This window comes from Carassius gibelio, chromosome B23 (genome assembly GCF_023724105.1).
Source record: "Carassius gibelio isolate Cgi1373 ecotype wild population from Czech Republic chromosome B23, carGib1.2-hapl.c, whole genome shotgun sequence".
Taxonomy (NCBI): Eukaryota; Metazoa; Chordata; class Actinopteri; order Cypriniformes; family Cyprinidae; genus Carassius; species Carassius gibelio.
Genome location: NC_068418.1, coordinates 8641324 through 8654053, shown reverse-complemented (window position 1 = coordinate 8654053; position 12730 = coordinate 8641324). Strand labels below are relative to the sequence as shown.

Genomic DNA, 12730 nt, shown 5'->3' with positions numbered 1-12730 from the left:
ACTCTTGTGGCTGAGATATTGATTACAAATGAATGCAGTTTTGCCTCAAATACCTGCTTGAACTTGCTACTGAAAAAATATAAAAAAATGTTTTCATGCAGAAACTGCCAAACAAGTATGCAGTCCTTGTTAGTGAGGTTTTTTTTAAAGTTGAGGTATTTATTTCACGCTGTTTCGTTGGCATTACAACTAATGCCTTTGTGCATATAATCGCCGCACTTACTTGTTGGCGACGGAATGGAGTCATTCTTGACTATCTTCGACTTGCTTCTCTTGATGCTGTTCACCTGCTCCAGCACGCGCTGCTGCCCCGTCCGCTGTTTTGTGTCAGAGGGCAGCACCAGAGAGGTGTCCTCCGAGGAGACGGTACCCAGAGCCGAGCGGATCGGTTCGGCAGTCATCGCTGCTCTCAGTTGTTCTGCTCGCACCTACGGACAAACCCGACAACAGCGAGCGATCTCCCGTCCGGCTGCGGAGAGAGCCAGAGAGAGTCCACACCTGAGGTCACGCCCATCTGATGTGTCGCGCGCTGGACCAATCACAGGTCCACATTCACTTTTTAAACCTGTCAATTACACTGCGTTTCCTTTTAATATCAAGCATTGTAATAAAAACAATGTTTTTCAGTGCTTTACTGAGTGAACGTAGCGTTCCCTTGCAAAAGTCTCAACGAGAAACCTGCATCGTAAAAGTCCTGCGTTCCACAGAGATATTTAGCGTTTTCTTGCAAAAGTTTTCTTGCAAAAGTTTTCTTGCAAAAGCCAATACTAAACTGCGTTCTCTTCCAAAAGTATGGAAGCCGTTTCCGCCAAAAATTAAAAAAAATATGATTCTGTAAGTCATAATAATAGAAAACCTCATAAATATGACTTAGTATCTCGTTATATTGAGAAACGTTCTCGTTATATTGACTTTCTCATAATAACGACTGAGTTTGTCATAATGATGATTCTCGTAATAATGACTTATATCATTGTATTGATAAATTTTCGCGTAATAATGAGACAGTTTCTGGTAAAATGAGAAACTTTCTCGTAATGACTTAATAATAATAAAAAAAAAACCACTTAATCGACGAATGCGCAACACTAGACGTTAGTAAAATGTAATAAAATTTTGATTAATTTTAATACTCTCCTACCATAACTTTTGCGTCTGAAAGGGAAACTCCAACAAATGTATATTCAAGCGCCAATTCATCATCACTGCGCATCTTTAGTAAAACGGCCAAAAGACAGTTTGCGTCCCCCCCCCCCAACATCTCTGTATCCTGTTCTGCTTCACATAACATACATAGGCTACTGTATGCATACAAACAATAATAAAACATATAATAATAAAAACTAAATAGCTGAAATTACATTGATCATAATATTCCAAAGTGTAAGCCTGCATACCCTTAATTACAGCAATGATGTCATGAGTTGCATCAATGTATGCTTGCAGACTTGTGTGATAGTTGTCTAAGAGTTCCAGAATTATCGTGCAACTATTTCTGCCTATTTACAGAAACATGTTTGTTATATTGGTTAAAGTGTGATATGTGTTTAATGGTTAGGGTAATGTTCTCATGCTCCAGAGTGCTCAGTCTCTGGCATCACACTTCAGTGACAGATCTTGCAGGCGTCAACACTCCTACAATGTCTGACATCCACTCACTATACAACTGTACATACTTCAGTACATACAGCAGTGTATAACCGTGCGTCACCATCCAGGACTCCACTGTGATCATCAAACACACAACAAGTGCTGTAACTCTATATTATAATTAGCCCTTCTTTTACAACCGCACCCAGAAATACTATTTCAATGACTATTTTGTTATGTAACAAACGGGCTAAGATGTTAATTGTTATCTTAAATACTGTTATGGTAATGGTTTCCTAATCTACTTAAACATTATAAAAACCTAGTAGAAGCCACAATCTTCACTTGTGTTAATTGCTATTGAAGGCTGATGTAGCATTATTAGGCTTGGTATTAAATATTAATGCATCCTGCAGAAAATCTATTTAAAAATCTATCTGATTTAAATCTTTTTGCTAAAATAGATCAAAAACTATAATAATATTTTTCCTCTAATTTTTGTAGAATTATTATGCATGCATATGACCTTATATTAGGTAAAAATATATTGTAAACTGTCCAAGTGGTAAGATTTATTTATTTATTATTATTATTTATTATTATTATTATTTTCAAATTATTGTAGCAGATTTTTTGGAATTTCTTTTGTGAAAAAAAAAAAATGAAAGCTTAAAATAAAAATAGCTTGCTAACCACAGAAAACAAATGTTGGCTAAAAGGTTACAGACTAGCTACTTATACACAAAAATTAAACTGTTATTGTTAAATTTTCCACTCCACAAGCCAGATATTAAATCCTCACACAAAATCAATTTCATAACAATGACCTAGTATTGGTTTTATTTGCCTACAGAAACTCTACTGACCCTTTCACCATTTATACTCTTGCATTCAAGTGCAAGAGCACTACCTTGTGGAAAGGGGTGAATTATTTAAAACACCCTGCAGGAAAAATGAAAATGCTTCAGAATAGTGATTTATTTATTCATGATTATGATGAAATGTCATCCAAACATTCAAACAGTGTTTATAATGCCTGAAATGTGGTGTAGTAATACCTCAACAACAAACAGTTTTAAAAAAATGACTTAAGTCTCTTTTGTGTTACATTAAAATATGAGAAAGCACACTGTTGGGAGTGTCTTAGACAGAGATAAGCACAGAATTAAATAACTCGCCCTCACAAACAAGGCTTTCCATTACAGCTTTCACGATTTTCAGTTCGTTAAAATGCAAAGAGCAGCAGCTCTGTGGTGATTAATCTGTCTATTCACTGAGCTGAGGTAGATATAGCTTCAGAGCACTGATCTCGGATCAGCTCTTCAAGTTATATCCTAACAGCTATTTTGTAACACTGAGGTACAGTAACCTGATCCGGATCCAACCTTACACCTCTCGTTTAAAAGGACTCAGCGCCTAGAGCTCAGGAGAACCATCGAAGGATGAAGATCCAGACAGCCGACATCCTGTCAGTTTAGTCTGGAGTTCATTAGAGGTCAGCATCATCTGGTCTTCAGTCCCTTTCAGGACTTTGATGTGTGTGGTGAAGAGCAGGTAGAGCAGAGCTCCAGAGAGGAGCAGACTCATGCACACGGCTCCCAGAAGCCCCAGCGTGCTGTAGGAGCAAAAGCAGGAGCAGGGCAGGAAGGTCATAACCAGAAGCAGCAGCAGTAACAGCAGAGCACCCAACACCAGACGCATGGCTCTGTCCCGCAGGGCCTCGGTCTGACACAGGCCTTCCTTCACCACCGCACGCGCCTCTGTCACCACGTCCATCTGCTCTGATACAGCCAGTGCTGGAGGAAGACAGGGCCATACAGAATAAATTCAGTTACACCTATCGTTTGCTTACATTGAAATCAAAATATCAAGATTATGTGACTCTTTTTTTATTTTCTTCTTTAAAAATAATGGTTTGATCTTTCTTGAACGTCATATTGATGGGAGTGACATCATAGACTACCATTCAAAAGTTTGGGGTCAAAAATTTGTTTTTGAAATAAGTATTTTAGAAGTTTGTGATAACTGTAATGTTCTGAAATATTAATACAATTTAAAACTGGTTTCTATGGGAATATTACGATGGTGTTTAAGTGCAACGTTGAAAAAAAGAAAAAAATAATTATACGATTACGAGATTAAAGTAATTATATTTCGAGAATAAAGTCAAAATATTATGAGAATAAAGTTGAAATGTTTCAAGAATAAAGTCGTAATAGACCTACTACAAGATTAAAGTCTAAATATTACGAGAATAAAGTAAAAATATTTCAAGAATAAAGTAAAAAGTTTACGAGATTAAAGTGGAAATATTACGAGAATAAAGTTGAAATGTTTAAAGAATAAGGTAAATATTTTGTGAATAAAGTCGAAATATTACGAGAATACATTTTCACATAGCCTATCTGTAATTTTCACAAAGAAAACAATTAAATTTAATGAATTGTTTCATAAAAATACAGCGATCTGATCAGTAAAGAGCTTGAGTCCTTTTAGATGCCACTTTCTCTTGAACGCTTGTACAGTTAGCAGAAGGCCTTTATTAACCCCCCAGAGCCATGTGGAGCACCTTTTATGATGGATGGACGCACTTTTTTTGTGCTTCAAAATCTAAACCACCCTTCAAAGCCATTATAAAGCCTGGAAGATTTAAAACAACTACGATTATATTTGTCTGAAATAAGAAAGCCATACACATGGCATACACAGGATGGCTTGAGGAAGAGTAGTCATGGGGTAGTTTTCATTTTTGGGTGAACTATCCCTTTAAGAGTTGTCATGAGAGTGTGTTGCATCAAAACTGCACTGAAGCAGGGTTTCATTTGTTATACTGATGTGAAATGCATGTTTTTGAGTACTCACGGCCGCTCGATCCATGCTGTCTGCTGTCCTCTGAGTGCAGCAGGGCCAGTTCAGCAGTCAGAGCCTCGTGGTCAGAATAAGGGAAGGGTTTATCAGCTACTGGACCCTTGGTGGTGGAGAGAGACTCACACTTCACGGGCGCTCTCTGAGAGCCCTGCACAAGAAAAAGAACAAAAATAAACACTAATGTTCAGTATGGCATATAAAAAAGCAGTGTGGAAAACCGTTGCACATTTTATTTCAGGACTCTTTGATGAATAGGAGGTTTAAAAGAAGAGCGATGATTTGAAACAGAAATCAACATTCTAAACATCTTTACTGTCACTTTTGATCACTTTAATGCATCCTAACTGAATAAAACTATTAATTAAACAAAAATGTGTGTTGTCCTAGATAGATTGAATATCTTCAGAGATGATTTTACCTTCATGAGAATGTAGTCAATTCTGATGCCCTTCTCAAAAGGAACAAGATCATGGTTCTTTGTGAAGTGATTGTCTGCTATCAGCGTGTGTCCATCTTCACAGCCCTGCCGAGAGCAACACACAGTGAGGATTCGGATAAAAACAGGGCACACAAACAAACTGAATAAACATGTAACAGGAAGTGTGCTCACATCAAAGGTGTCTGTTTCAGTGTAGCAGTCTCTGAGCCCCGTGTGGGACCTGAGGAGACGGTTTCCCAGGTCCTGAGGGTGCATGTTCAGATCCCCTCCCAGAACCACCAGATCTGCTCCACAGGACGTGTGGCTAAAGAGGCCATACGGTATGAGTTTACTAAAAGCATGTGACCTCTTTTCTCTATGACACATTAAGAAAACAGACTTTCTCTTACCGCACGAACTGCAGCAGTTCCCACGACTGCACTGTTCTGTGGGGCAGGTATTGATCTTGAGCCCTGCAGTACTCTGCGTGTAACTGAGAGGAAAGCAGTATCATTACTGAAGGTGCATCGTCTCCAGTTACTCGTTGGGAAGAACACACCTCAAGACCTACTAAAGCCAGATCAGACTTTAGAGAGAGTGGCTTACATGAGTAACATAGACGTGCGCCTTTAATCCAGAAACGTCTACGATGACCAACCCGACGGCTTTGCCTCCGAACCAGTCGCCATGGCGCAGCTGAGATGACCACACACACACACACACACACACACATATATATATATTCATTCATCATTACACTTTAATTACATGTAAATATATACATAAAGTACTATACTTTAAGTTCAGCTAATTGTATTTAATATGAATTTAAACTGTGAAAACATTTTTATTAAATTGAAATGAACATGTATGAAAACATTACATTCAGTTTGCACTTAAATTATTTTAAAGAATATGATGTACTCTGTCCACAATGGCCATAATGTGACTAGCTTTCGTAGAGGAATCTGAATTTTGTTTGAGTTTCTTTATGATACAATGATTCATGTAACAAAGTTTTAGCAAAGCAAGAATCATTATATTGTGTGTGTGTGTGTGTGTGTGTGACCCTGGACCACAAAACAAGTCCTACAATATTTGGATGAGATACACATATTTTTAAATCTGGAATCTGAGGGTGCAAAAAAAATAAATTCTTAGTAATGCATATTGCTAATCAAAATTTAAGTTTTGATATATTTACGGTAGGGAATTTACAAAGAGCAGTTGGGGGTTCGATGCCTTGCTCAAGGGCACCTAAATCGTGGTATTGCAGGCCCGAGACTCAAACCCACAACCCTAGGGTTAGAAGTCATACTCTCTAACCACTAGGCCACAACTTCCACAAGAGAAGGGACACGGGATTGGATCAGAAATAAGAGAATGTTTGTTCTTATCAATCTAAACAACAATACCATTTTTTTTCCCTGCTGACTTTTTTTGCTATAACAAGTTCCAAAGGCACATTGTTACAGCATGTAAAAAAAGAAACTATTATGTGAAAAGTAAGAAACTCCGGAGTGATATAAGAGAAGTAGTTTGAAGCTAGCAGCATAATTTAGGAAAAACAACAACAATAAAAATCAGTTATATAGTTTGGTGACATTATACATAGTATTTGAAGGCAGATTGACCAATCAGAATGAAGTACACAGAAAGCTTACCATATATGGGTAACCATTGAGAGAGTATTGGTAGAGCAGAGCGTCCTGGATCCTGTGTCTGGAGAACACAGCAAGCCCACTGCCGATGACTCCACTATCAAAACATACCAGAACACACAGATACTGAATAACATTTGTCTTCAGTAACAATCATACAGCTTCATGCACTTTTCTAGTATTAATAGGGAGACTGCAGACAAAAACCTTTTATTTGACTCTAAACTACAGACTTAAGACTAGGGTTATTATCTACTGTATGTTGAGTAGTCCTAGAAAACCTACTTTCCTTTCTTTTGAACATACTGACATTATTACTGTCATTTGTTTTGTGCTGATATATTAAAGGAATAGTTCACCGAAAATGAAAATGTAGTCACCCTCAGACCATCCAAGATGTACATGAGTTTGTTTCTTCATCTAAACAAATGTACATCACTTGCTCACCAATGGATCACTTTCGCACAAATAATTGCAACCTGTCCTCGAACCAATACGCTTGTATAGGTCGTTTGTCCAAATCCCTGAAATACAACCCATCAGAGCGTATACTACAATTGCACCACTATCAGCAAAAGAGCATTTTCATATTAATGTTATGTGTATGTACTAATGTTATTTGCCCTCTGGTTTGCATTTCGTGTAGCTCAGTTAGTAGATTATTGCGTTATATCTTGATATGTAATCATGCTATCATGGGTTTGATCCCAGGAATGGATGTGCATGAAAATGTATATGCTCAATAAATCATAATTTAGCATGATTTCTGTGAGGGTTATGTTAAGGGGTGGGGTTAGGTGTGGTCATTCGAACGAATAAGCCACCTACAGTTGTAAAATATGTAGGAAATACTGTGAGATCGGTGTAAAACGCCCAAACATTGCATTTAAACAAACGTGCGTTTTGATTGGTAATGACGTTATACGTCAATTCATGACGACAGACGCAACGCGATACTGTCATTATTTTTACGTCCGCTAAATGGCGCCTAACTTTAAAACGTAAATAGGTCATAATAATTGCTTGCACAAACGACCTATATGGTCGTTTTTTGTTGGAGGAAAAGCTCAATAATTGATTAGTTTATTTCAAGTATGCCGCTTTTCACAAGACATTCATTGATGGACTGAAGTGGTGTGGATTATTGTGAGGTTTTTATCAGCTGTTTGGACTCTCATTCTGACGGCACTCATTCACTGCAGAACATCCATTGGTGAACAAGTGATGTAATGATATATTTCTCCAAATCTGTTCTGATGAAGAAACAAACTCATCTACATCTTGCATGGTAAATGTTGCGCAAATTGTCATTTTTGGGTTAAATATTCCTTTAATACATCCCTTATTTATTCATTTTCTCATGGTGAATAAGCAGAGTGTAAAGATTGCATCAAAACCAATAGTGAAAATAGTAATAGCAGATACCACCAATAATGTGAAAAGCCACAAGCTTCTAATTCCCTTCATGCTTTGGGGGAATTGTTAACTGTAGATAGTACCGCTTCTTTGATAAGTGAGAGGATTACTAATTCTGCCAAATCAGCTTTATTGATTGCATGCTTTTTCGCAGATCATGCTTATTTTTCTTGTCTAATAAAGATAAGGATAATATATAAAGGTCACGAGACGACTCAGCATATGATGGAATATTCAAACAAAGAGGATGTTTTTAGCTTCTTAAAGAGATAGTTCACCCAAAGTGATTTTAAAAGTCTTAACTTATCCACTTATTCAAGTCGTTCCAAAACCATATGCTTTCTTCTATGAAACACAAAAGGAGAACTTCTGAAGAATGTCCAACCTGCTCTTTTCTATATACAATGAAAGCAGACACCAAAATGAAGGGACACCAAACAACTTGAGTTCTTTTGTGTCTTGTTACCAAATAGTAAATAACAACTTTAGATGTTGGTCTGCTCCTGACAGAATGCTTTCATGGGCTTCAAGATTTCTCCTTTTGTGTTTCCACGGAAGAAAAAATAATAATACGGATTTGGAACGACACAGGGGCGAGTAGATTTTGACTGGATTTTTTGAGTTTTGGGTGATCTCTACACTTTTAGTGGGTATTTTATTTCCCGCCTTTTTCTCTCTGGAATGTGTGAGAGCGCCTAGCCGTTTGATCACCGATCAGAAGGTTTCAAAGTCTCTCTTTCAAAATCCAAATGGCTTTGAAGAACAAAGCAGCATTCAAAGTCTGTCATGTCACGGCGAGTTGAACTGACCTCTTGAAATAGTGAGTATGAGGATGACAGGAGGACAGCTTTCTCTTCAGGAAAAGGAAATCTCTTTCACTCCACACCTAGAGCAATGTTAAAGATACTTAGATCAGTACAAATTAAGTTTATCTGTTTGTCTAGCTAGCATAGGAAATTTATAAAAACATTGTTTTTTTGTTTTTGTTTTTCATATGTGCATACAGTGCAAAGGTTTTCTGGTCTCTTACACTGTGTTCTAAGAGTAAGGATTTTATTTATTTTTAGAAATCACAAAGAGCAGTACAATATTTTGAAGAGAAAAATTACATTCATTTAAAAAAACATTGCATTACTTTTGAAGAACTCGTTAACTTAGGCTCAGAGTGATTATGTATTTTATTGCTTTATAATGAAATCTCTTATAAGGACTGCTTTATTTGTTAGAAAAATGTGAATTATTATTACAATTTTAAAAAGATTTCTGTTTGGATATATTTTATAATCTAATTTATTCCTGAATTGACAGCCTCATTACTCCAGTCTTCAGGGTCACATGATCCTTCAGAAATCATTAAAAACAGTTGGTCTGCTTCATATTTTTGTGGAAACTGTGATACATTTTATTCAGGATTCTTAAATGAATAAGAATAAGAAGTTCACTGACCAGCATTTACTTTAAATATAATAATTTGTAACATTATAAATGTATTTGTTGTTATTTTTGTTCAATTTAATGAACCCTCACTGAATAAATGTCATTATTATTTATTTATTTATTTATTTATTTATTTATTTATTTATTTATTTATTTAATTATTTAATTATTTAATTATTTTACTCAGCCCAAAACTTTGGTAGTTTATTATGCTTTCCATAAAATTATTAAGCAACAAAAACCAAATCAGTATATTAAAATGATTTCTGAGAGATCATGAGAAACTGAAGACTGAAGTTAAGATGCTGAAAAATCAGCTTTGATCACAGAATTAATAACATTTATAATAGTAATTTAATTTTTTTTTTTTTTTTTTTTTTGCAATATTACTGAATTATTTATCATATAAATGCAGTCTGGTTAAATATAAGAGACATCTATCAAAAACATGAAACACTTTACCGACCCCAAACGTAACCAGCCTCAACCACATGTCAGTTTAGGACACAGTGTTATTCGTCCATCGGGGAAATAAAGCAAAATGAAGTGCTAAAGCCACAAGGGAACTGAATTAATCCCTAAAGACAGTCAGAGGATAAGAGGGTTAAAGTGTACAGTAAAACACACTTCCTGTAACAGGACGATGTCGTGCTGCTCTCGGCCCAGTAATTCTCCGATCATCTCATACCGCTCCGCACAGAGCTGACTGAAGAATCGAATTCCCCTGAAAAACACGAAACTATAGTCACTACTGTCTTGTGGTCTACTCACATACAAACCCCAACAGCGTTTACTATATACACATATGCAGTCATTCTGCTCCACATATTAACACAGCTGACTTCATCATTTCACAGCTCCACGTGGATGCTTTAATAATCTGCTGTGTCATCTAAATCAGAGGAATTAATCTACAATCAAAGTCTGCATTATTGTGTTCTGTTGTTCTGGAACGTGGTACTGACAGCGTTAGCATTAGCAGAGCAGGAGGCCCCCACTGAACATCATGTGACCGCCGCAGCCTCTCTGCTCATGTGCTTTCACCTTCATACTTATACCAAAAACCTCAAACAATTCACCACACACACGCACACACACGCACACAAACAAACACATAATTTTTAAAAAAAAAATTAATATATTTATGTCAAAGATATCTAAAGAGTCTGGTATGTCTGCATGTCTAGACTAGATTTCTAAAAGTTGCATTCAATGCAAAGGTTTTCTGTTCTCTGAACACGTCTTAAGAGTAAGGTTATATAATAGTTCTATGAAAGACCGCAGTTTTTAGCAATACAAAAGGTTGGAGCTAAGCGATACTAGCTAAAGGGCTACTACTACTACTACTACTACTACTACTACTAATACATTCCATTCAAAAAATGTCCAGTATTTATGAAGATTTTATTATTTTGGGTCCATTTGAAGGCCTGGAAACCACTATTTTAAAATTAAATATATCAGGTTTATTACTGTTAACTATAAATAAAACCATAAAAAATTGTTAGTTGAAATAATATAAAAAAGCTATTTGCCAAGCTACCATTTATCACGTGCATGCACTTCAAACTAAAACTAAAGCTGAAGTAAAAAATTATCAAAACTTTATAGACACAAACACACACACAAAAATGATAAAAATACTACAAAATGTAATAATAATAATAATAAAATTGCACAGGTATTGCAACACTAATGTGTGTGTGTTTGTGTGTTTGTGTGTGTGTGTATATATATATATATATATATATATATATATATATATATATATATATATATATATGCAACACTCATCAAGTCTTCAACAATTTTCTAATTTACTTTTCTAGTTGAATAGTACTGAGTTATAGGCCTACAAAAAAAGATTTCAGCATCACCAAAGATACACAGATGTCAGGGCATGTCAAACTTCTCCAGGGCCCCAAAAGACCCTCAGACCCCAGAGAGTTAATGCAGAGTATGCTGAAATATCCTAGAATTAGACAACATTATTTTGCTAAAGTTCAAAAATGAAAGAAAAATGCTAATTTATCTAATAAAACTACTATATTATCTAGGTAAAACCTGCATTTTACACTTAGACGTGTGCAGCAAACCCATAAAATATTAATATGTTAAACCATGCATAATTAACTCAATAAATAAACACAGCGAGTTGCATTTCTCCCCCATTAAAAGCAGCCGACAGTGTTTCGGAGCGCTCCCAATACAAACGTTCTCTGCGCGTGATGTTGACGCGCAAGCATCATCAGATCTGAGCTCACCAGCAGTTGAGAGAGAAGACGCGCAGTCTCGAGGGCCGCTCTGTCGCCATGGTGCGGCGCAGCTCGGGCTTCGGTCGGTCAGTCGGTCAGTCAGAGAGCGCGAGCGCTTTAAAGTCCGCTGGCTCTGGAGGCGGAGCTTCAAACTGATCCACAGAGCAGCCAGACTCAGGGACATCTGAAACCCTGCTGTTTTTCATTCATTCAAACTATTTGCATTAACAGTAATAATTATTTTGAGCTACATTAACTAACAGCGTAGCAAAAAGGGTTCAGGCATACTTTAGTATAGTCTTTTTTTATTTCATGTAGGTCATGTAAATATCTGCATGTGACTGGGGCTCAAATCGATGCTCCGCTCGCGCTCTTTTTTTGAGTGCATGACAGGATTTTCTGCGTATACGCATGCTATAATGCATAGAAACACCTGAGTGCATTGTGGGTAATGTAGTTATCTCATTTAATCGCACATATTTTCCCAGGTAAGGGTCCGATATAAGAGTACGTGTATTTATATAAAAGCAGAAGCAGTTTTTCATAAATTTGTTCTGGTCCAGCTCAGTTTAATATTATTTATTTCACATACAAATATAAAAAATATAACAACTGTTTGAATGAATTAAATAAATCCTAATCCTAATTAAAGGGATGGAAACGAATAGCTAAAGTTAGGTATTACTCAGTAATGATTTGATTGGAGTAATTAATCATGGTTTCTTTTTTTAAAAAATAATAATAATAATAATAACTATTTTATTTCCTGGAAAATTAGATCAAGAAACTGTCTTTTGATGAGGACAGAGGGAAAATCTATGAACTGGTCTAAAATGTAATCAATAATCCTCTTTAAACTTCACATTTAGTCTATGTGCATTTAATTGTGATACACTAACTTGCGATTGTTACCTTACAGAGCCATTTTTAACCCATAAAAACACTACTACTACTTTTGTTATAAATGCATGTATTTGGGTTGATTTAGGGGGAATAAATCATTTTTTTTTTTTCATTGTACATTACATCATTAAAAAACACAGTTAAATGTGACTATACAGTCACAATTATTATCCTAATGATAT

At 36.0% G+C, this 12730-nt stretch overlaps 2 protein-coding genes across 5 annotated transcripts in view; both read right to left on the bottom strand.

Annotated features, from left to right (window-relative positions):
- Positions 1-533, bottom strand: part of LOC128011978 (plakophilin-1) — a 29318-nt gene extending 28785 nt beyond the window's left edge. For 2 of the 4 annotated variants that reach the window (XM_052594816.1, XM_052594817.1), the window contains exon 1: positions 224-492. In XM_052594816.1, the coding sequence (XP_052450776.1) occupies positions 224-401 (178 nt within the window). In that variant the 5' untranslated portion in view covers positions 402-492. Of the gene's footprint in view, positions 1-223 lie in introns of all 4 variants that reach the window. The other 2 variants (XM_052594818.1, XM_052594819.1) reach the window with 2 other exon arrangements.
- A 2025-nt stretch (positions 534-2558) lies between these two features.
- LOC128011970 (sphingomyelin phosphodiesterase 2-like) lies at positions 2559-11756 on the bottom strand. Its single transcript, XM_052594806.1, has 10 exons — positions 11655-11756; positions 10018-10114; positions 8763-8839; positions 6541-6634; positions 5483-5572; positions 5287-5369; positions 5069-5201; positions 4877-4981; positions 4453-4606; positions 2559-3386 (listed from the first exon to the last, which is right to left on the bottom strand). The coding sequence occupies exons 1-10, from the start codon at positions 11702-11704 to the stop codon at positions 3007-3009; spliced, it is 1263 nt and encodes a 420-aa protein (XP_052450766.1). The 5' UTR covers positions 11705-11756; the 3' UTR covers positions 2559-3006.
- Positions 11757-12730: the final 974 nt, after the last annotated feature.

Bases quoted from the DNA above. Each gene is read 5' to 3' on its own strand.
- LOC128011970 (XM_052594806.1), bottom strand. From the start codon at position 11,704: ATGGCGACAGAGCGGCCCTCGAGACTGCGCGTCTTCTCTCTCAACTGC. The intron at 8,840-10,017 runs GTGTGTTTTACT...ACATTGCTCTAG, and splicing joins ACATCGTCCTGTTACAGGAA to GTGTGGAGTGAAAGAGATTT. The intron at 5,370-5,482 runs GTAAGCCACTCT...CTTTCCTCTCAG, and splicing joins CGCACGTCTATGTTACTCAT to TTACACGCAGAGTACTGCAG.